This window comes from Fusarium phalaenopsidis, assembly GCF_050370095.1.
Source record: "Fusarium phalaenopsidis strain FUZ10S chromosome Unknown contig_32296, whole genome shotgun sequence".
Lineage (NCBI taxonomy): Eukaryota > Fungi > Ascomycota > Sordariomycetes > Hypocreales > Nectriaceae > Fusarium > Fusarium phalaenopsidis.
The window spans coordinates 590,075-613,037 of record NW_028145408.1 but is presented as its reverse complement, the minus strand read 5'-3'; the positions used below and the strand labels follow the sequence as shown (position 1 = coordinate 613,037).

Below are 22,963 nucleotides of genomic sequence, written 5' to 3'. Positions count from 1 at the left end.
CCAGGTTTCCAGGCTTGAAATAGGGTAGGTGGTTTACCTTGGCCGGATGGTGTATCAAAAGTTTTCTGTCCTAAATCGATGATCATAACCTCCCCCTTACCTTCGACCGCCTTTTCTCTTTATAAACCACAATTTCCCGGCGTGGTAATCACACAATCATGTTGAGTAATAAGCAGCGTCATTGGTCTAGGGGTTAGGATTCAACTCTTCCATTAGAGAGAAGTTGAGGCTCGGATTCGAATTCCGGATGACGCATAAGCTGTTCTTTTTGCCCTTTTCAAGTCCCTATGCCCAGTCCGGGGCCCCGGTATTCTATTTTTGCCTTAGGTGTGCCCGTCGGACATGTAAACTTGTCTGCCTCTTGCACGTCTCCCGAGTTGGGGTATTAAGGCGGTGAGATATTGGGCCTTGACTGAGGAAGCCTCTTAGGATCACGCTGCACAAATACCTGGTCTCTTTTTCAGCACTTTAAGGAACGGGAAATATGGAATAAATCCTTTTGTTTCTATGGAACCGTTCTAATTCCATTATTGAATGTTCATGCCATCGCAACCCACAAAACGAAATCGCAAGTCCACCTCTATTCAACTGCACACTTTATAATACATCTAGTATTAAGATTCCTCCTGCACAACTCTGCATAATTCAAACCCCAACTATCCAACCCGTAACGTTACTAGAAAGAGACCCGCACAGCCTCTTACTTGTGGCTACCCTCACCGATGCAGTAGGGAATGGGGTACTCGGTGCTGTTGCAAAGTCGGATGAGACCCTTGACCCACTGGAGGTTGCCGTAGCTCTGGCTCTCATAGGTATCAGAGACAAAGCCAGTCTTCGTCCAGTTGTCGGTGCAGCCGTCGAGGTAGTTGCCCTCGACGCGGCGGACGTAGGGCTGGCTGACAATGACGCCGTGCTGGCCAGCGGGGACCTCAAAGGTGAGGGACTGGTCCTGGCTGGTGCTCCAGCTCTCGGAGTAGTCGACAGAGAGCGACATTCCGAGGATGCCCTCAAGAGCGCTGACGGAGAAGGACGTGCCGACAGAGATGGAGTTGGACAGCGAGTAGCCGGAAGACACAGTGACGGAAGCTTTACCACCGGTGCTGCTGACGACAGGCGAGATGGCAATGTCCCAGTTGAGGAACTCCTTGTCAGAAGTGACCTGAACCTCGCTGGACTTCTCGCAGCCACGGCGGCGGAGCTTGGAAGAGCCCTTGACGGGAGCGGGGGCGACAGGCTTGTTCTCGAGGGCGTCAAACTCGGCAGCCTTCATGACCTGCGAGGAGCCATCGTGGCCGATGACGATAACCTCGTCAGGAGAGAGGCTTCGCTTGGTGGCAGCGGCGTTGGAGGCCGAGAGGAGGCCGAGAAGGGTGAGAGCAACAGAGGGAAGCATTTTGATGGTTGTTGGGTAATGTAGATAAAGAATGTAATGGAAGACAATGTCTCTGATCAAAGAGTGAATGTGTATGAATTGCACGTCAACGAGCGTAGTAAAGAACGAAGCTTAAAGAGTGTGAGTGGGTTGTGAGCGTTGTGTCAACTCAACTCCAGACGCCGGTGTCCCAGTTCCTTTTATCATTCACGACAACACGATCATGTCCAACAATAGACATCTAAGCCCCCCATTTGTCGGAGGCATCGGCCTCTCCGTCGATAGTCACCGTTGCATGGAAAGCACCCCATGCAAACTCAAAGATAGAGTTCCGGTAGCAGTTCGGGGATGAAAGGGATGACGGAACCCCATTTACAATGTCAGCGTCTTGTAACAGTCTGCCCAGCAAGGCGACCACTCATCTTTCTGCATTCCGTCACCTAGATGCTTAGTCCCACACGGACAAAACTTCTCCGGTTTTCAAATCGACAAGGATACGATGGTTCAAAAGGTCGATTTAAAGTTTAGACCCCTGCGAACGGGTTTATGCGACGATGGCTATCACCGGAATCGCCGTTGGGGCTAAGATCAGATGATTAATGTGAATGTGGGATGCGAGTTTCCAGATTGGAGGATAATGTGACGGGCTCGGAAAAGTCCGTTAAAGTCCGTTGCTGCATTCGGCGATTGTCTAGTTTCAGAGGTTCGTATTCATCTAGACTTCGTTGATGCGTGCGTCATCATGGTGTTTCAGGCGCGTGGGCTTAGCAAGTTCAAGATTGGGGTGGTCTTGGCGTTAATAGCTTGTATTATAGGACTGATAGTGATGAGAGAAAAGGGAAGGAGGCACTTGGAGTGATATAAGGCCTTCGTCTTCTGCTCGTTGAGTTAACTCTCCAAGACACTCATTAATCTTGTGCTTACAACTACCAACTCTCATTCATTCATTCATTCGTTATCAGTCACTCGTTTAGACTATCATCCTTCGCTCTCAGTTCATCAACACAAGATACTCTTTATTCAAGATGCTGGCCAAGACTCTTAGCGTTTTCCTCTTCCTTACTCTGGCGTAAGCAACACTCCATCACTTACAAGAACCAAACACTGACTTCTGTAGTGCGGCCGACCTGCACGACTCGTGCACCTGCCACAACGGCGACAGCTACAACTGGCGCATCACCACCAACGCTTGCTCTGACTACAACGACTCCAAGTACGAGGTACGTCAACATCTTTCACTCATACAGAATCTAGCTAATGTGCCTTTAGTGGGGTGGTGCCGCCTACAACACTCCCTCTGGACGATGCACCCAGAACACCGCCGAGGACAAGATCGCCGGCAAGGAGTGGGAGGCCGCCTGCAGGAAGATTGCCCAGAGCGGCTTCCAGTGCGCTGATGGCGTTGGAACCTGCTACGCTGACCCTAAGGATGTCCGTGGCCGATGCTAAGCGTCTTGACCGATGTTGGGGATACTGTTAAGAGCGGTGCATCTTGATAATTGGTTCTCAAGTTGAAGAGGGGGGGGGTAAGAGGAGGGCGCTGCTTGAGGCGGCATGGGAATGTATAGATATTCAATTTATTGCACAATCTGATAGAAACTATGAAAGAAAATCCATGATAGGGCCAGCCTTCGCGTAAAGATGAACAACAAATCCAAGCTAAAAGAACGTCCAAAAGTACCAATATCCTGATCGATCAGGCGTTGGATGAAGTGTTTACCACTTGACACGCTTGTTCCTGAATACACTGACCATGCCCATCGGCAAAAGTCCCGAATCGACAATATTCAACTCCCCAAAGCGGTCAACAATCTCTGGCCCGTACACCATGGCCACCCACCTCCAATACGGCTCCATACTGTGCCAGCTGCGAATCTTGGACATGCCGCTTACATTATCAAGAGCCAAGCACACCTTTCCGTCGTCCTTGTCGATGCTCTTCTCCTGGGGACGCGTCATCAGCCGACGGAACACGCTGCGCAGCTTCTTGCTCCTGCGGTAGTGGTTGAACTCGAAATCCTCTCTGTAGCGAATGTACTCTTCGAATGGCATGAAGTTTTCCTGGTCGTGTTCTGACTTGGGCTTCCAGTCTGGGTCGTCGAGGGAGTAGCGCTCGTTGTTGATGCTTCCGTTGAGGAAAGCTTTTTCGGCGCGCTTGTAGGACTCGACTTCTGCCTCTTCAAAGGCGATGACGGGGTCCAAGGGGGACTTGTACACTTGTTCGCGGATCTGAAGCAGCGAAACGAAGGGGGACTGCAGGTCGAGACCTCCGAGGTCGACGGGGAAGTAGAGGAACCCGTCAGGGATGTTCTCGATGCCAAAGCGTTGGCTCATCTCCCTCTTCAGATACTCGGCAACGCTGGACACCTTTTCCTCGCCATCTCCAGAAAGCTTGGAAAAGACCTGTCTCTGAATACGCTCATGTGTAGATAGCATGTTGTCCACATGCTCTCGACCGAAGCAATTTGCCGCCTTGCCAAAGTTTGACGTGAAAAACGTGGCAGCGTAGGAATTCCAAGTCTGAATGAAAGCGAGAATGCTCTTGCGCTTGTCATGGAGCTGCTTATGAAGCTCATCAATGTGCGCGTCCACCATCTTCTGGTCAATCTCAAACCTTCCCGTCTGTGGTGAGAGACGGAGGAAGCCCCAGCGAATCTCGCCTTCGGGGAGGGACTCGTCGATGGAAAGCGTCATATCGCGGTTCTTGGCAACTCGAATGGTACCGCTCTTTGCAGTGTTGATCTCTGTACCCGTAATGGTTTTGAACTCGTCCAGGACTTCCCATGTCTTGACGGCCAACTTGTGATCGTGGGTCCAGAACCAAACGTCGTCCTTGACCCTCCAGAGCCTGTTTCCAGAAGTAGACTGGTTGACAGCAAAGTCAAGACAGAACAGAACCGTCTCTCCAAAGACATCGCTGAGCACATGGGAAGTCGGTGCTCCTCGTCGTCGCTGGCGTGGAGTCGCATTCTCGTCATCGACAAACTTCAGAGGAGCTTCGAGGAACCTCTTGAAGAAACCAAGCCACTTCTCGGAAACGCCAAAGTACTCAAGGATGGTGTACACAGTCTGGTGCGGGAGAAGGGAGTTCCAGTTGTCAAAGACGGAGTGAAAGGCCGTCAGTTCACCGTAGAGCTGCGTGTTGATGTTGATCTCCGTCGACAACAGATGCAGCAGATCTTGCTTGAGAGTCATTGGGTTTCTCTCTCCTACTGACTCATCGTCCTCATCATCCTCATCATCATCGTAACTGTCATCGTCATCATCGTCGTCGTCGTCCTCGCTGTCTGAAGGCATTCGCACTCCGCCAGTCGAAGGCGCCGATTTGCGGCAAGCTTTGCTCGCCAACTGTCGGTGTCGCTTGGCTCCAATTGTGGCCCTGGCAGTCGTCTTTCGCTTGAGACTGACGGCGGAAAAGCTCTCGTACTCTGCCTCCTCTTCACCCTCTGCAACATCCGTACCCTGCTGCAAATTGTCCATAAGCTGAGTCATGAAGAACTTGGAGTTGTAAATCTTGGTCCTGGCAGACTGCAGCGATGGAGAATCAGAGAGCGGTCCGAGGTAGTAGCCGAGTCTGCGTTTATCGATCTTGGGAATATCGGCACGCGTGGACTTCCAGGCATTCTCGCAGCGACGAAAGTCCTGAAAGGCATCTTTGAAGAAGACACTCCACTTGACACCGATGTACTGGAGGAAGATGGCGTTGAGGAGATCCTCCTGAAGGTGAACATTGTAGATGCCGCTGATCTTTCGTCTCATCTCGAGAGGCACCGCGCCAGAGCTCCAGTTCCATGAACCCAGGGCGCTGATGCGCATGTCGAGGACATCAGCAATCTCCTTGAGGATGACGTGATTACCCTGAAAGTCTCTGAGAACCTCTCGCTTCTCGTCGGAGAGAAGGTCAGACGATAGGAGCCCTCTGATGACCCATCCCAAGGTCTGCACGCCGAACTGGTTGGGAGTCGACAGCTTCGCTTCAAACGCATACACAGCCCTGCGGAGTTTCTTCAGGGCGCTGGCGACGTCTTTTTTGTGTTTGTTGTCAACGCCAAAAAGGTGATCCAGGTACTGCTTCAGTGCAGTCTCGTCAACATCAGCTGCCTCAAACGCCACGCCCTCCCATTTCATCCTAGACTCCAATTTGGCGGCGCTACCAACATCCTCAAAGGGTTCACCCATCTCGACATCATCACCAGAAGCACCCTCCTCTTCCTTATCACCCGACAGCCACTCAGTGACAAGCTGTGCGTACAAAGCAGCGTACTGGAATTGAAGGGACTGCATGTCCAAGTGGCGAAGGAGGGACTGCTGCCAGGCATCCAACGTCTTTGAGGAGACTGACGGGTCACATTTCGCCTGGTCGAGGAAGCGATCGAGGTTCTTGAGCTCAATCTCCAGTGCTCCGTGCCCTGTCTGCTCAGTCATAACCTTGCCAGCCTTGTCGAGCTTGATATCGAAGCACTTCTTGACGCCATCGCTCAAGGTGATGACACGCTTGACGGCATCATCCTCGACCTGGATGGAGGCAAGTATGGAAGACTTTGCCTCCTCGAAGCGGGAACGTCTCTTGGAGAGCTCGTCGAGCTTGGTGTTGGTGATCTCCTGTAGAGTGGCAGAGAAGACACTGCCTGAAGAAACCATGATGTGTATGTAAGAGTATGTATAGTCTTGATAAGGGGTTGATGTGATGTCACACGATGGTGGGATGTATGTGATGAAAGAAAAGAAGAAGGAGAAGAAAAGGAGGGGAGAAGGATGGAGGAGGAGGAGCAATTTATATCAGGGAGTGCTCGATGAGAACTAGCGTCCTCAGGCCACAGTCTGTGTTGGGAGGGCAAGCCTCGAGCCAGCCAATGATACGAGGGTCTGATAGGGTGGGCGTCTGCCTGAACCCAGCCAGGACGTCATAATGGCTTCCTCCTATAATTCGGGGCTATAATTCGATGAAACGATTATAAGGGACTCCAAAATTGGTCAAAGAATCATTTACTAGTCAATGGGAAGCCGTTTTAAGCAAGAGAGTCAAGACATGACGTTCATATCAGACGTTGGGAAAAGCGGGTCGGCCTCGACTTACACCACCTCCCCTGACCTCACCTTGGTCTCGACGCCGGAGCCTCGGAATGTGTGATAACAAGTTAGTATTAGAAATGGACCTCTTGGGATGTTCTAGTGCCTTGACTTGATCCAGCAATGATATGACCGGGATAGTTGTTGATTGGGGGATTCAACTCTCAGGGGTGCACTTGACGACCCTGGCTGCCCGTCCCCTTGGAGGCTTTGTGCTCTGTGGCACTTCTCATGTGTCGTAGGAGGTGACTCAACAAGAGATCAACGAGTATTTTGTGGGCTTCACTCATCGTAAACGACATTGATTGGTGAAAAATCTCGTATTCCTAGCAATCTACCACTACCTCATCGGCGTTGCCCTCCTCCTCCTCCTCCTCACCCTTTCCCCTGTTCTGATCCTACTCGCCAGCACCAATATCTCCGTGACCTCCTTTTGATGCTGGATCAAGATTCGGTGCGTCTTGCCTCCAATACGTAGCCAAGCTTTTCGATGGTATCCCTTACGAGTTTAAGAGATAATTCCTGGTTTCGAGCTCGGCTGATCAAGTTGGCGCAGGACGCGGCATTTTTGATCTTGACCCAACAGGGTCCGTCAACATGGCTTCGATCCAAATACTATCGCTCATCGAGAAACTACCCACCTCCCGTCCACTCAGCATGTACTCCTTGGCTAGTTGCTCATGATCGGCCTCGTTGATGTGTCAGTGCGCGAGATTTTCTCTGCAAGGAAGTTCTTCCATATTCCGGCCATGGTGGCCGAGCCAAGGGCCTTGTACTCGAATTTAAAGTGAAGACGGCCTGAAGCATTGTGTCAGCAAGCGTCGGCTTTGGGGAGGTGGTATTTGGCCAAGATCCGGATCCCCCACTCACTCATGACTGCATCGTCGATGTCCTCCATGCGGTTGCTCCAATTTCCTAAGCGATTCCTCAGCATATAATATCTGAACATGGCTGAGTATGCTATATACTCAAGGGATTAAGGGGTATAAGGGCTCGATGAGTCTTTGGTTGCGAATGGCCAAGCATGTTGATGAATTGTATCAGTGGTATCGCAAGGTCAGCCCCGAGGGTGTGGATTCCCTCTATGAAGACGTGGATAAGCTTGTTAGCTCGAAGAATCTTGGTATTTGTCTCTAGATCTAGAATCACATCGCCTGAGTTATGTGACAGCATCAAGCTACCCACTAGTTCTTGTTTTCCATACGGCATGCTAACGTTTCTGCAGCCAAGTTCTCAGATTGATATTTAAGTGGCGATGTGGGAAACATAAAAGTACTTCATGAACCTGCCGCGGGGTTTCGCCAAGCGCCCGGGCGAAGAGCTCCAAGGCAAACAATACCAAGAAGCCATGATCGAGTGGGCGTAATTCCTAAAATCAGAGTTGGCCAGCGAGATCTCCAAATCCCAATGATCAAGCCTCGGGAAATCCAACTGGAGGTATCGAATCGAGAGCTGGCTGAGAAGCTGCTTTCTAGGAAACGTTGAGGAGAAAAACGTCTCTTTGGATCCCAAAGACCGATCGTGGTGATGAAGAGCAGTCAGGCAGCAGCAGTGATGGTTCCAAGGAAGATGATGACATGTTATTCGGAGATATGGATGAGCTCTCTAGCCAACCCTCTATCGAGATACATGGTGGAGCAGGGAGGAGGAACAAGACTGCTAAGAAGACTACCAAAATCGCGAAGACGACGGAGACACAGATGGTGAGACTAGTCCTACCAACGATACGTTTTCAGACATCTCTCTGAGGAGCACCATCTCCCATCAAATGTGGGATGATAGTGATAGGGCATCACAGAGATCCGACGACGAACCCAAGCCTACCGGCATGGAGGAGACATCTGAGAAATGGTTATCCGACTATCGCCGGCTGGTCATCTCCTCCCTCCACCCATCCACAAGCAAGGTCCATCGTTGCTTCCGTTTCGCCTTCGGACGAAGGAGCGAACTCTTCAACTCTCCACACGCCATGTCCCCAATATACACCCCAGCCGTCTAGTCTCTCGGGGGGTATTAAATCCTCTTGCTGGTTTGGCCGGTTCTCCCGAAAAGACATGTTTCATTCAGCCTCTCTCTACTACAGCCCGAAATATATACCGCGTCTCTATCCAGGCCAAGTTCTCAGACTAGGGCCAATTCTCTCTGTCTCTTTCTCCACAACAGCCGACGAAGCAATAAGGGCTGTCGAGGCAGGCAAGAAAGGCAAAGCCACCGTCAAAGCCCAACAGGGATAAGAGCAAGGAGGGAGAGGTCATCAGCACGGTGGTCATTTTACCCGAGAACAGCCTCGCCAACAAGGCACAGCAACCCGGTCCCAGCCCCCCGCAAATGGTGCACCTAACGGCCGATAAGTTTGAGTGTGGGGGCGCCCAAACGAGGACATCACGGCGGCCGGGACAGGTTTATCAGAATGCGAGGTCCAGTATGTCAGATCCAAAGTGCTCACCGAACGTTCAGGTTGGCAAGGGGGCCGAGGACAAGGATGAGGACGACTGGGTACGAGCAACTCTTGGGCCAATCAGGTGTAAGTGATCGGGAATACTGAAATTCTCGCAGGCCGGAATTATCTGTCAAGGGCGAAATTTTCAACACAGTAGTCGGCATCTCACTGAATCACCGGCTCACGATGTTTTTACAATGGAGGTGAAGCTAATGGACGCTCATGGATGCCCTTGGTGATGTGACAGTGCATCACGGGGAAATGATCTTGAAGTGCCGAAAGGTGGGTCCCTGTCGGCAGTAGCGTTGTTTCCCCAGCACCAGAGGCAGGTGCCAGGGGTGCTTTACGCGAGAACTTGCCTGACGGGACGCGCCCGCACGCGCTTGGACCTTTCCGCGACGCGACTGCCAATCTCCGTTTCGGAAGGGCAGGCGATAAAGGATCAACCACGTCGAGTCTGTGATCTCCCATCTTTAACCATCACCAACTCTTGTTTCTCCTGTCGTTGATACCAATTGCATGTCCTCGACGGTTTCAAGTTCATCCCGCCTCGATCTGTAACGCCGTCCCGTGAATCACGGCTGCGGACACCAGCTACAATATTCACGACCCCCCGTTCCTAGGTGCTGCCTCGTCCGTTCACCATGGCTCCAACGACAGCCAAAACGCCCTCCAGGGCGACCAAGCCAGCTGCACCCTCCTCCTCAGCCAAGCAGCGTTCTATTGTCTCCTTCTTCCAAAAAGCTCCGCCCTCGAGCCCCGCCCCGGCATCATCGCCCCTCAGCAAGAACACTCCCGCCAACAAGCAATCGTTGTGCCTCCGAGAAACCACAAAGGCCAACTCTCTCCCCAAGCCGACTCCCAAGTCAACTCCCAAGACCTCCACCAAGCTGTCGACTCCCGTCCCTAGCAGTGACGCTATCGAGCCCCCGAGTTCTCAAGAGAATGAGTCAACGGTCAAGGTACGCCAGCATCCTCATCATAGCCATCACATCTGCTGAACAGACAAGAAACCCAAGTCCACAATGAACGACGCTCTCCCAAGCAGCCCTACTCGCAAGGTACAATCTCTCGCCCCTTCTCTCCTCTCCTCTCCGCTGACCCACCCAGGTCAAAAAGGTCGTTAGCTACGCCGAGTCCTCCGATGACGAGCCCTTCACGTTTGGCGCTTCTAGTGCCCGCCGGCGATCAAGAGCACGCCCATCCGTCAAGGATGAAGATGACTACGATGAGGAAGATGCTGAGCAAGCAGAGGATACTGGTATGCGCTACTCTCAGTCGCCTTTCGACACAAGACTCACCACCATAGACACCATGGATGACTTTATCGCATCCGACTCAGACGAAGATGTATCTCGACCCAAGAAGCGGAAGCGATCCTCGAAGCCAGCTGCTCCGCGAAAGCGATCCAACATGTCATCACCCGTCCCCGCACCCGATATCGATATCAAGGATAGTATCCTCGAGGATGACGAGATGATGGAAGACATCCCAGAAGGCTCAACAGCGTCTCAATGGAACTACGACCCCAAATCATCCGAGAAACACCCCGTTATGAAGCCAGCAGAGCGGGCCGCAAAGGACCCCAAGTACAAGGAGAAGGCATATGTCAAGGAGCCTGAGCAGCGATATCCTTGGCTTGCTAAGATCATGGACAAGGAGAAGCGCACACCTGACAACCCCGAGTACGACAAGAGAACCATCTACATTCCTCCGGCTGCCTGGAAGAAGTTCTCGCCCTTCGAGACCCAGTACTGGGAGATCAAGCAGAACCTCTGGGACACGATTGTCTTTTTCAAGAAGGGCAAATTTTACGAACTCTACGAGAACGATGCTACTGTGGGACATCAGGAGTTTGACTTTAAGATGACGGATCGCGTCAACATGCGTATGGTCGGAGTCCCAGAGAGCTCGCTCGACTACTGGGTCAACCAGTTCATCGCCAAGCAGTACAAGGTAGCTCGCGTTGATCAGATGGAGACCAACCTGGGCAAGGAGATGCGTGAACGACAAGACAAGAGTGGCAAGAAGGCAGACAAGGTCATCACCCGTGAGTTGGCCTGTGTCTTGACTGCTGGAACCCTCGTCGATGGCGGCATGCTGCAAGACGACATGGCTTCATACTGCGTGGCCATCAAGGAATCCGTGGTGGACGACCTCCCTGCCTTTGGCATCGCCTTTGCCGACACTGCTACTGGTCGATTCTACCTGTCTAGCTTTGTGGACGATGTTGATCTGACCAAGTTTGAGACTCTGGTCGCTCAAACTGGTCCTCGAGAGCTTCTTCTGGAAAAGTCGAAACTCTCAACCAAGGCACTGCGTATCCTCAAGAACAACACCAGCCCGACAACCATCTGGACACACCTCAAGCCCGACACTGAGTTCTGGGATGCAGACACGACCCGCCGCGAGCTTGGTTGCGGAAAGTACTTCAAGGTTGAAGATGTTGATGATGAAGTTTGGCCCGAGGCTCTCCAACAGTTCCGAGACGATGACATTGTCATGTCAGCCGTCGGAGCACTGGTTTCGTATCTACGCTTCCTCAAGCTAGAGAGGCCTCTACTCTCACAGGGCAACTTTGAGCGTTATAATCCCATCCAGAAGAACGGAACTCTGGTCCTGGATGGACAGACGCTTATCAATCTCGAAGTGTTTTCCAACTCGGTCAATGGCGGCGCCGAAGGTACCCTGTTTAACCTGCTTAACAAGTGCATAACGCCCTTTGGAAAGCGCCTCTTCCGATCGTGGGTTGCCCACCCTCTATACAATATCGACCGGATCAACGAGCGTCTGGATGCTGTCGAGATGCTCAACGCCGACCAGGGTCTTCGTGAAGATTTTGCTTCGCAGCTCGTCAAGATGCCTGACTTGGAGCGACTCATCTCACGAATTCATGCCGGCGCGTGCAAACCCGAGGATTTCGTCAAAGTTCTGGAAGGCTTTGAGCAGATAGAGTACACCATGAGCCTTCTTGGAGCTTTCAAGGGCGGCAATGGACTTGTTGACCGCCTCATCTCTTCGATGCCGAACCTTGAGGAGCCCCTCAGCTTCTGGAGGACTGCATTTGACCGTCGCAAGGCTCGCGATGACAAGCTTCTCATTCCCGAGCGTGGTATCGAGGAAGACTTTGACGAGAGTGCTGATCGGATTGAAGAGATCAAGCAGCAGCTAGACGAGCTTCTAGCTGAAAAGAAGAAGGAGTTCAAGTGCAAGCTCCTGAATTACAGGGATGTTGGTAAGGAGATCTACCAGCTGGAGGCACCAAAGAGTGTCAAGGTTCCGTCCAACTGGCGTCAGATGTCGGCCACCAAGGACGTCAAGCGCTATTACTTCCCCCAGCTGTCCCAGCTCGTCCGGGAGTTGCAAGAAGCTGAGGAGACACACTCGCAACTTGTACGCGACGTCGCCTCTCGGTTCTTCAAGAAGTTCGATGTCGACTACGAGACGTGGCTGCAGGCCATCAAGATCATCTCGCAGCTGGACTGCCTGGTCAGCTTGGCCAAGGCTTCAGCATCGCTCGGCCATCCCAGCTGTCGCCCACAGCTTGTCGACCAGGAACGAAGCACTGTGGACTTCCAGGAGCTTCGACATCCTTGCATGATGAACACGGTAGACGACTTTATTCCCAACGACATCAAGCTCGGCGGCGAGCAAGCCAACATCAACCTGCTGACAGGTGCCAACGCCGCTGGCAAGTCCACTATCCTTCGCATGGTAAGTTCCATTCTCGATGATACTTTGACATGGTACTAACAATATCTAGTCCTGCATTGCGGTCATTATGGCCCAGATTGGATGCTTTGTGCCAGCCAAGTCTGCCCGCTTGACCCCTGTCGATCGAATCATGTCGCGTCTTGGAGCCAACGACAACATTTTTGCTGCCCAGTCAACCTTCTTTGTTGAGCTGTCCGAGACAAAGAAGATCCTTTCCGAAGCTACTCCTCGCTCATTGGTCATTCTGGATGAGCTCGGCCGTGGAACTAGTTCGTATGATGGTGTTGCTGTTGCCCAGGCTGTTCTTCACCAGGTTGCTACTCATATTGGCTGTGTTGGCTTCTTTGCCACCCACTACCACTCGCTAGCGACCGAGTTTGAGAATCACCCCGAGATTCGAGCACGAAGAATGCAGATTCATGTTGATGACGAGGAACGACGTGTCACGTTCCTGTACAAGTTGGAGGACGGTGTTGCCGAGGGCAGCTTCGGTATGCACTGCGCTGCCATGTGTGGCATCTCATCACGAGTCATTGATAGAGCCGAGGTGGCTGCCAAGGAGTGGGAGCACACCAGCCGACTCAAGGACAGCTTGGATAAGGCAAAGACGGGATGCTACATCCCATTGGGCATTCTGAGTGATGTGGGCTCGTTGCTGGGCGACAAGGGCGAGATGGGAGAAGGAGGTGTGGATGTTCTCTTGAAGGCTATCGAGGCGTTGTAAGAGGGATACACATGATGTGATTAATGGGCAAATCCGAGGACATGGATGGACATGGAATGGATGGAACAAGATGTTCCAGGGTAAATGGGGAAATATTAGGCGTGTTTGGCGTCTGTAGATGCAAGGCTGAGTGACGTTGCTCTGATAGAGCGCCTGGGATATAGGCGTTTAAATGGCAGTGACCGATTAATGGCAAATACTCATGGAATGGCATTTATCCTCGCGTTAGACATCGTCATTTAGTGTGACCATAGTGATCTAGAGAGTAAGAAAGTTGAGAAATGTGACGATTGACAAAATAATGGGATGAAGATCAACAAGATTGCGCCAGATCTCTAATAACTACCAAGCAAGGCGAAAGCAGCAACTCCGAAAAGACCAAGGAAATACAAAAACATCGTTCATCCCAAATCCCAATTCTGTACCGCCAAAAACCTTGCCATCCCTTACGAACCCAAAAATCATGTCAATCATATCCAATCCCAAACTCCTTCTCCCTTTCACACCTATCATCTGTCATCTAACATCTACTCCCCAGTACCAGAAGCATCCTCAGATACACCCTGGGAAGCCCGTGATGTCTGCCCCTTGGACTTTGCACCACCAGACTTCTTCTGTCGAACTCTACTCGACGCTCTGCTGGGCTGGCTGCTAGCCGCCTTGCCGCGAGGTTCCTTAGTTCTCTTGGCCTTTGGCTTTGGCTTTGGCTTTGCTAGAAATCGTGTTAGTACATGACTTGACATGCATGATTGTGGGAGGAACATATTACCCGGAGTCTTCTTAGCCTTCTTCGTCGCAGGTCCATCCTCTTCTTCAGCTCCAGTGTCGACTCCAGACCCGGTAGGTGTGTTGACAGCTTCACCGGTCCGTCGCCTCTTGAGTACACTAGCAGCACTACTATTGTCGTTGCTCGCCTCCTCCTGAAGCTCTGCAATATCATCCTCATCAGGCTTCAGGTCATCATCTGAGTCCTCATCGCTCTGGTATCTATACAGAGGATCATCCTCTTGTCTTCCCTGCCACGAATCCCGACGCTTCTTACGTCCCCTTTCCTCAGCGGGAATGCCGGGATCCTCCCACGAGCCAGGGAACGGAGGCTGACCCTCGTAGGGCGGCCAGGGAATGTTCCAGAAAGGCTCATTGTCCTCGTTGTTGGGATCAGATCGCCACACGGACGCGTTGTTATCAGACGGCTTGGTCGGATAGATGGTTCGATCATAAGCAGGATACTTTGACGTGAACTGCGACTTGATCTGACCGAGCTTAGCGGGCAGGTCAGCGGCACGAATCCAGCCGCTGCGGTTGGGGAGGTTCTCGGGAGCGCCCTCGCCGTTGCGGATCCTACAGCATCGGTTTAGGTCCGAGTGGTATTCGAGCTCCTTCTCGCGGCCGATGGGGGAACGGCTGGGACTCTTGTTTCCGCTCTTGGGAGCCTTGCGGAGACACTTTGAGCAGTACATGTCATCACTTGGTTCAAAGTCAGGGCTTCCGGGGCCGAGCCTCTTGACCCAGTCTGGAGATCGAGCTCGTCGTGGGCGCTTGGAAGCTTGAGACTCTTCTTCAGGTTCGTCATCTGTCGAGGCCCCATCGTCCTCATACTCGCCATCATCGTCACGGGGTTGGCGCTCTTTCCGGGGCTTCTTGGAAGGACGCTCTCTGCCTTGGGTCGCTGAGCTTCTAGACTCACTCGCCGCCGGGGCGTAGGCGTTAGTCTCCTCAAGAGGCTGAAGGTCAATGGGGACCGGCTTCTCGCGAGTACGTGTTCGGCTGGTGCGGGAGGGGGTATCGCTAGCGAGGCTAGAGAGCTCATCTTCCGATCCCTGACTCATGGCCTGATTGCGAGGCTTCATGTTGCGCTTTCTCTTCCTGGACGTCGACGTCCCAGACTGTACGGTCTCAGAAGAAGGATGGTTTGACTCGTCAGTTTGAGCGCCCTCAGCCTCTGTAGCCTCTGTGGCCTCTGCGACCTCTGGTTGAATCGCAGGCCTGGGAGTAGGCGCTGGTGTCCGAGTACGGTGACCTGGAGCTTCCTCCTCTGTTTCTTCCCCATCTTCAGAGTCAAAATCGACCATCTGGACCTCCTTTGGATGGCAGACGCGTATGTGACGGCGGAATTGTTCATCCGTCATCGAGTCAATGACGGCACCACACTTCTCAAAGAAAGGACATCGGGGGTCTTTTCCAGAAGTATCGGCTGCTTGCTCCTCTTGGGCAGTGTCTGCTTGGTGCTCTTCCCGAGGGTGAACAGCAGCTCCTTCAGGACGAATGGTCTTTTCACCACCCTTCCGACGAGCAGCATCCTTTGAGCGAGCAGCCAAAAGAGCCATCACCTCCTCATCAGCATCCAAGTCCTCATAAGGACCCGGCGGCGGCAAATCCACCACAAAGTCGTACGTGGCATACTTTCCTTTGGGCATCAATCTATCCCAGAGCTCCCAGATGTGACAGTCAAAGTGCTTGATGCATTCATCCTTTGGATAGTGCTTTTTGACCTTCTTGCCAGTCTCTTTGTCGTCTGTGGTGTATACGAACGGCAGATGGCAGAGGGGGCAGCGATCTAAAGTGCCATCGGGATGCTTCTTCACAAAGTGATCCCATATCTGACGAGATTGCAGGTACTCAAAGTTGTTGGCGAAGCAGTCGGGAAGAGGACAAGTCATGGGAGGATCGACGTGGACAAGGGGGCCAGGATAGTCATACCAGGGGAGAGGATATGTGAGCTGCCGGGGAGGTTGGAGTTTTCGAGCTGGGGTATAGCTGTCAAACAGCTTCTGTTGCTCGACGGGGTCATAAGCGGAGGGGTGCATTTCCGGGAACAGCTTCTTCATGGGATGTATCTTGTCTTGAGCCTTCTCCTTGGACGCCAGCTTGGTAATGAACTCATCGAGAATCTTTCCCACGACGTCTCGAGATACCATCTGAGCTGACCCAGTAGCAGCACGCCGAGGTGGTGCTGTGTTTCCTGCTTGAGGTCGCTGGATGTTCACTCCTCCAACCAGGCCATGGAGTTCTGAGATGATCTGCACAACTCGATCGGGAGCAACGCCAATGGGCTGCAAGACACTACCTCCACAGACAAGGGACAGAAGCTCCGAAGACAGTTGCAGGATTCTGTCAGGGATAGTGCCTCGCGAGGTGTTTGTAGCAAACAGCTGGGCGTTTCCACCCTGGAGAGGGGCAGTGCCCGTCATGTCAGCCATGGGGGCTCTGGGGGCGCTCTGGTTTCCAGACTGAGGAAACACCTGTTGCCGTTCTGACCGAGGGACCCTGTTGAACAGACCACCCGAATTGGTTGTTTGACTACCGGTAGGTTGCTGCCAGCGAGGGCCGGAAGCAAACGATGAAGAGAACGGCTTGGTCTTGTCACCAGCAGGCGACTTCATACCCAAGGCCCTGATGAGCTTAACCTGATGATTCTTGCGCAGGTGAGCCATCCTCTGCTCTGGCGACCACCACTCGAACAGCGGCTCATCACACCACATACACTTCTTCGCCTGGTGGACGAGCTTAGCGTGCTGCTCAATGGCCTCTGGCTCATCAAGACGGTGAGAAAAGTCGCAGCCCTGGAATGGACACTGCATGGCACGCTTCAAGGCGATGTTGCGGACACCGAAAAAGCTGTTCTGCAGCTCAGCCTGCTCGCTTGGTGTGAGTACCGCCTTAGTCATCATTGGGACGTTGTCGCTCGTTCGAAAGACCTTTTCTGTCGGTGCCGCCGTGATGGGAATGCCCAGGTCATTGCAGGATGGCCATGCTTTGGGGTCCCAGCCTTCAAAGATACCAGGCTGTTCAGCCCACGTTCTGGCTCGGTCGTCCTTGTCGATGGGCTCCATGGGTTTAAAGCGCGAAGTACGCTCATGGAAGGTGACAGGTGCGTCTGATGGCTCCGAAGTAACAGATACAATGTCATCGCCGTATTCAGAGCCGGATGCGAACTCGACCCGAGGACGCCTGTCTTGTTGATTGCTAGGCTCTCCTTCCTCTTCAGCATCCTCGGCAGCATCCTCGGCCACATCCTCCATGGGCTCGTCATCTTCTCCCCAGAGATCAGCATCAGGAGGGAGTCTACCTTGATCTGGGCTTTCGGTTGGCTCTTCCTGCAAAGGGTCTTCGGAACTCTGGGTTGTCTCTTCTTCTTCACTCTCTATAAAGATCGGTCGCCTATTATCTCCCGGCGTGCGGAGCCACTCAGGACGCTCTCGCTCTCGCTGTGGCTGTGGCTGCGGTTGCGACCGCGGCTCCGGCTTCCTCTGCCGCCTTGGGCTTGGCTCCCTTGAGAGGAATGAGGGAAGCTGAAGCTTGGATTGGGAAGTAGGGACAGCGCACTGGATCTGGCCTCCAGGCTTGGTCTGATGCTCAGGCTGCTGCTTTGTAGAGCTGGGTAGACCAGGAGTATCACGCTTGTTCTGGCCTGTTGGTTTGACTGGAGGCTCAGGCAGTGGCCTTGCAGAGCTTTGTATAGGAGGCCCACGACGAGACACTGGACGCTTGGCTTGGTGCCCTGGAACCCGCTTTGCGGGCCCTGAGGAGCTTTCAGGTCGTGCCGCCTGCTTCCCCGACCCCTCTTGAGGCTCAGGCACAGGGAGAGCCAATCCACCAGGAGAGATATAAGGCGACTTCGGACGATCAAAGATAGGACTCTTCCCGAAATGCCTCCGCGAGCTGAACGCAGACTCTCTCTCTTTGGCCTTAGCCTTAACCGTGTCCTTCCGGCCGTCGACGCCAACTTTGGACTTCTTGGCGAAAGGAAGTTCTTCAGCGGCAGCTTTGGCCTCTTGCTTGAGCTGACGGGGGATCGGTAACGATTTACTGCCGTCGACCTTTCTGATCATGCGGGCCTGGATTTCAGTCCATGGGTGCATATTCCAAAACCAAGAGCGGGAGTCGTCGTCACCGAAATCTGGTCGCACACCCCAGATGTTGCTCTTGGCGATGCTCCGCCACCAGTCCGCCTCAGATGCCTTGAGAAATGACACCGAGACATCACAGGATGTGATTGCACTTCGAATCGCGAGCCACTCGCCCTCGGTTGTTTCAGTGGTGAGAAGAAAGGCCGGGGATTCCGTCTTGGGCGTCTCGAGGGCGTCCCAAGGAGGCAAGGACTTGAGGAGGATGACATCCTTTGCACGGCGCCAGTCTCTTCTGTGGTTGGTGGCACTGCACAGAGAGTCAATCAGCTTGAACAAAGTGCCCAAGCGAGAGTTCAAGGGCGGAAAGTCGGTATATACGTCGGATGTGGTGGGCCAGGCTGGGAACAGCTTGCTCTCCCCAGCTCTCCAGACCGGAAGAATCAGCAAGCATTCATCAAAAATCATGCCTCGAAGCTCTTTTCCGAGCTGTAATCGCTCCTCGAGGAGACATGGGCGGTTGGTCGGAATCTCGAAGCTGCCCATCCCCCCCCTCACAATGATCGAGTCCATTCTAGCAATCGTCTCCTCGTTGAAGGCCTCGGTGACAGCATCTTGTATGACTTCGAAGGCATCTTCAAAGGGGCTCATCCCAGTCCAAACTTCGCCCGATAGTAGGTGAGGATGAGGGTCTGGGTAGTAGTTGGGCACAATGACAGGCGTCGTGCTGTAGCCGCTCATACCCATCCAGTCCACCATCCAGTCGGCACCTGGGTTGTTCAGAGGATGGAGCATCTCCCAAACCCACTGCATCTGGCCCATGGCATCAAACACAATAGGCGGCAAGATCTTCGTGTCCGGCTTGTTCCTGTCCACAATGCGAAGCAATCCGTGTTCGGGTTCGAAGGTGCGAGGCTTGCCAAGCAGGACATCCATTGCCATCCGAAAATTGGTATTGAACTGGTTGCAGCCAAACTTATCGATGGTGAAGGTTGCCGTCTTGGTTTTGGGGAAAGCTATGTAGGCGTAGCTGATGGCATTCTTTCCGGGACCGCTCTTGGCGTCAAACACATAACGACCGATCTTGGCCAAGTCCGTTTCAAACTGCTCCGGATGAGGCTCCCAGTGACGAGGGTGTGGCGGATGCTCCCCTGCGTACGTCGCAAAGAAAGCGCAACAATCCTCATGGTCGATGATGTTGTCACCAGTGAAGTGCTCCAAGAGATACTTCATGGCGGGACTATCCTCAGTCAGGTACAGTTCATCGTCTATCGTCGTCGCCTTTTTGGTCTTTCGGTTAAAGTGAACTAGAATGTAGTCGATGGGGCCTTCAGGATCTTCGGGATCAGAATCAGGGGACGTATGGTCCAAACGAAGAATCTGTCGAAGAGCTTTCGCGTATGACCGCCACTTACGGGGGACAAAAGGGACGCATCCGGTGTGGCCATATAGGTAGATCCATTCGTCCTTTGGAAGAGCTGTAGTTTCGAATTGGGGCCAGTAGTCGCGCTGGACAGTATAAGGGAACACGTCGTCAGGGGAAATATAGCCCATGGCATCATTGCCATCATCGCTATCGCTATAACTGTGATCATCACCATCGCCTCCTCGGAGGCCCATAACTGGCTCCTTCTGGGGAATAGATGTGTTCTTCGGGACAGGTCTTTCTTGGTGGGTGGGCGCATCACCCATCGGGATGGGCATTGGCCAGCAAGGAGCTTCCTGACCTATACGCTGTTAGCTGAATACATGCCAGACCGTAGACTCATCGGCTTACCTCGCAAGTTATCCTTTCCCCAGTTGCGAGCTTGGTGGGCAGAGAGGAAATGCAGCGGGGGCTGAACATTGTACATCGGGACATTTGGTTGATTAAGCCCAAACTCATTGACCAGCTCCTCCAAAAGAGAGGTCAAGGGCTCAACGGGTAGACCAAAGTACATCATGGTGAGTTTGGACACCAAATCTCTCTCGACGCCGCGAAAGCGCCCCTCAAGCAAGGCGTTGTACCGCTCCGTGTTGGCATCCTGAAGGGTCTTGATGTCGGCACGGTCCGAGGCTAGCAGCATGCGGGCTTCGTGGTAGGTAAAGTGTTCCGACAGGATCTTCTGGAGAGTTTTGTCGGACTTGTGCAGCTCGGTAAAGGTGTAGAGCATCCTTCTCCAGTCGCGATCTTGAGGTGTGATGGTAGGGTTGACGCGCTTGGCGGCATTGCCAGGCGACACATAGGGAGTCGGCTCGCCTGTGCCAAAAGCGGCCGATAGCGGTATGTCCTCCATCACCAAATCACAACGACAAAGGGAAGAGAGGAGGTGTGTAGAGAGGGATCAAGTGGTTGGGCGGTCTATGATACAATGCGAAGAAAAGGGAGAGAACGAACACAGAAGAGATCAAGTTGGGGAAGAGAAGTCTATAAGGGACGGCAAAGAGAGTAAAGACATAAGATTGGAGGGAAGGGGTGAATACTGGCCGAGGCTGATGGAGGGTTAAATGACAGATGTGCTCTGCCTCCACGGTGAACTATCTCCAGCAGCCAACTCAGGCTGCAGGGAACACCAGCCCCTGGCAATACCATTGTTCTTCGGGAGGGTAACCTGGCACATGCTCTCGAGGCTTGGGTCTGATATCGCGAACAAAGAAAGGGCTGTTTCTTTGAGGGACTGAAAGGGTGGTCTGTGAATGCCATCGGCATTGCCGGTCTTTGAGGTGGGCGAAGTTGCTGTGATAATCGCGGTCCCTTCTCCTGTGTTAATGTCCAATTGGAGTACTATACCTTATAGATCCGGTCGGAAGTGAAAACTGAGAGAAATTTTCATGCAGTCACGAATTGTCGCGACAGCTTCGTTCGCTGTGGTTGACGGAACTCGAGGGTGACCACCTAGTTGGTTGCCAACGTCTGTGTGCCCACCATTTCAAGTGACCGATCCGGAAGAGGTACTCAATAAAGCCTGCAACGGTGTAAAATTAGCAATAGTCCAAGGGAGTGCACGTCTTAGCCACATGCCGGCCTCCCTTCAGTTGCAAGCTGTCTGTGCTGCCATGCTGTGTCTTTGTTAGCCTTCACGTTCTTGGTGAAAGCCAAAAGAGGGGAAGCTATCCGCCAGCCTTGACGCTGAACAAAGGACATCGAAGGTTCCAGTTGAGTGCCCTGCAATGATCAATTCAGGTCCCAACGCATTCCGTAATCTCTTTGTCTTCGAGAATGGGTCTTCTGATCAGTCGGATTGTGATCGCGCATTCACGGAGAGGGCGGTGATTGAGAAGTTGAATGAAATGGTTGACTTGAGTATTGTCAGTCAATTGCTGATTGCCGGCCTTTGTCGACAGATGTACACCCCCGTCAACGGGCCGTTGCGGCTGGATTATTGACAATCATCGGTCGACACCCGTCGTTATCCAGCATGCTGCTTCACCAGTTCCTCCAGTTTCTCTTGAAAGTCGGCAAAGTAATTGATGGCCTGGATGATCTTTCCTTCGCTCGCACCGAAACCACTTCTGGTAAAAGCGAGCCTCCATGTGCTTTCGTTTTTGACGAGAGCACCGTAATCTCTCGATTCCCAGCTCTTGTTCGCAGGTCCTTGAGCAAAGTACTCTCCCAGTTGCCCATTCCAGCTGGACAGGTCGGTGGAAGCCAGTCCACGGAGCAGGTTGGGCGAGATGGTGACATGTTGAATGCCTGCAAGCTGCATCACTTCATCAACAGACGTGAGTGAAGCAGCGAGAACCTGGGTACGGAAAGAGTGGCTAGTGTAGTAGGCTTGTGCCTCTCGACAAAAGTCGAAGGCTTTGTTTTGGTCCACGTACCTACAATTGTCAGCAGGAAACATGCATGTCAAAGGGAGTCATACCCCTCTTCAAAGTGAACCTTGAGTTCATTCACGTAGGGGGCAATGTAGGTGCATTGTGCCTCAGCTGCCAACGCTGCTTGCTCCATGCAAAACATGGTGGTCGCAAGAGTAGCGATGCCTTTCATCTCAAGACTCCGACAAGCTTGGAGGCCCTCCCATGTGGAAGGAATTTTGATGCACACCCTCTTTGTGTCAGAGTCGGGCGCCAGTGCTTTGAAGATGTCGATGATTCCTGATAACATGTTAGCGAAAGGGATGAAATCAGGTCAAGGACAAGAGCTCACTGTAGGCGTTGTCAATTGTCCCAGCTGTTGAGTATGACAGCTTGGGGTTGGTCTGAATGTGCACATAGCCCGTCAAGTTGGGTAGTGTCAATAGTTGCAGTTTAACCATCTTTCAATGTTAGAACATCTTCATCTTGAGAGAGGCCTTCATACCAGAATCTCAACCACGAACTCTTCAAAGGTCGCAGTGCCTTGCAGTCCTTTCAGAGCCTCCCGTGCATCTCGAATGGCCTCTGCGATTAAAGACTCATGGTGTAAGAGGGATTGGCCGGCGAGTGGCCGAGAAACCTCAAAGAACGCGATGGCCTTGGACTTGTCAGCACCACCCAGGTACATGCTGCGGGATGCAGTTGCCAACCTGGTTGGAAGTACAATCCACGAACGGGCCCAGCTCCCGGGCAACTGGATTTGGAAGTCAGTTTCTCGAGGCCGTAAGAATAGACCATGTCCGAGCAATCCGCACCGTCACTGTCAAGAGTGTCACAGTCGACCTGGCTGGTCTGACGAAGAGCGTCCAAGAGAGTCGGCATTATCAGGAGGACGGCGCTGAAACAATCGGAATTTGAGATCAATCGTAATGTATTCTTGAGAGTATGCTAGTCACGTCGAAGCCTCCAAAGACGAAGATATTTGAACGTTTCGAGACGCCAGGTGAGCCGCATTCGGT

General features: G+C 52.8%; 6 protein-coding genes across 6 annotated transcripts; 2 read left to right on the top strand and 4 right to left on the bottom strand.

Moving 5' to 3' along the window:
• Positions 1–700: 700 nt before the first annotated feature.
• LRP88_05782 (uncharacterized protein) lies at positions 701–1,393 on the bottom strand (the record flags this gene model as incomplete). Its single annotated transcript, XM_083242328.1, has 1 exon — positions 701–1,393. One exon carries the CDS (start codon positions 1,391–1,393, stop codon positions 701–703), a length of 693 nt encoding a protein of 230 aa, XP_083101264.1.
• A 1,004-nt stretch (positions 1,394–2,397) lies between these two features.
• Positions 2,398–2,821, top strand: LRP88_05781 (uncharacterized protein; the record flags this gene model as incomplete). Its single annotated transcript, XM_083242327.1, has 3 exons — positions 2,398–2,441; positions 2,490–2,592; positions 2,642–2,821. 3 exons carry the CDS (start codon positions 2,398–2,400, stop codon positions 2,819–2,821), a joined length of 327 nt encoding a protein of 108 aa, XP_083101263.1.
• A 267-nt stretch (positions 2,822–3,088) lies between these two features.
• Positions 3,089–6,013, bottom strand: LRP88_05780 (uncharacterized protein; the record flags this gene model as incomplete). Its single annotated transcript, XM_083242326.1, has 2 exons — positions 3,089–4,651; positions 4,826–6,013. The coding sequence occupies 2 exons, from the start codon at positions 6,011–6,013 to the stop codon at positions 3,089–3,091; spliced, it is 2,751 nt and encodes a 916-aa protein (XP_083101262.1).
• Positions 6,014–9,526: 3,513 nt separating this feature from the next.
• On the top strand, positions 9,527–13,320 carry LRP88_05779 (mismatch repair ATPase MSH6; the record flags this gene model as incomplete). The annotated part of the gene is made up of 4 exons (XM_083242325.1): positions 9,527–9,844; positions 9,902–9,943; positions 9,993–12,596; positions 12,646–13,320. The coding sequence occupies 4 exons, from the start codon at positions 9,527–9,529 to the stop codon at positions 13,318–13,320; spliced, it is 3,639 nt and encodes a 1,212-aa protein (XP_083101261.1).
• A 527-nt stretch (positions 13,321–13,847) lies between these two features.
• On the bottom strand, positions 13,848–20,443 carry LRP88_05778 (uncharacterized protein; the record flags this gene model as incomplete). The annotated part of the gene is made up of 3 exons (XM_083242324.1): positions 13,848–14,032; positions 14,090–19,894; positions 19,945–20,443. The coding sequence occupies 3 exons, from the start codon at positions 20,441–20,443 to the stop codon at positions 13,848–13,850; spliced, it is 6,489 nt and encodes a 2,162-aa protein (XP_083101260.1).
• A 1,113-nt stretch (positions 20,444–21,556) lies between these two features.
• LRP88_05777 (uncharacterized protein) lies at positions 21,557–22,632 on the bottom strand (the record flags this gene model as incomplete). Its single annotated transcript, XM_083242323.1, has 4 exons — positions 21,557–21,908; positions 22,013–22,244; positions 22,297–22,405; positions 22,462–22,632. 4 exons carry the CDS (start codon positions 22,630–22,632, stop codon positions 21,557–21,559), a joined length of 864 nt encoding a protein of 287 aa, XP_083101259.1.
• Positions 22,633–22,963: the final 331 nt, after the last annotated feature.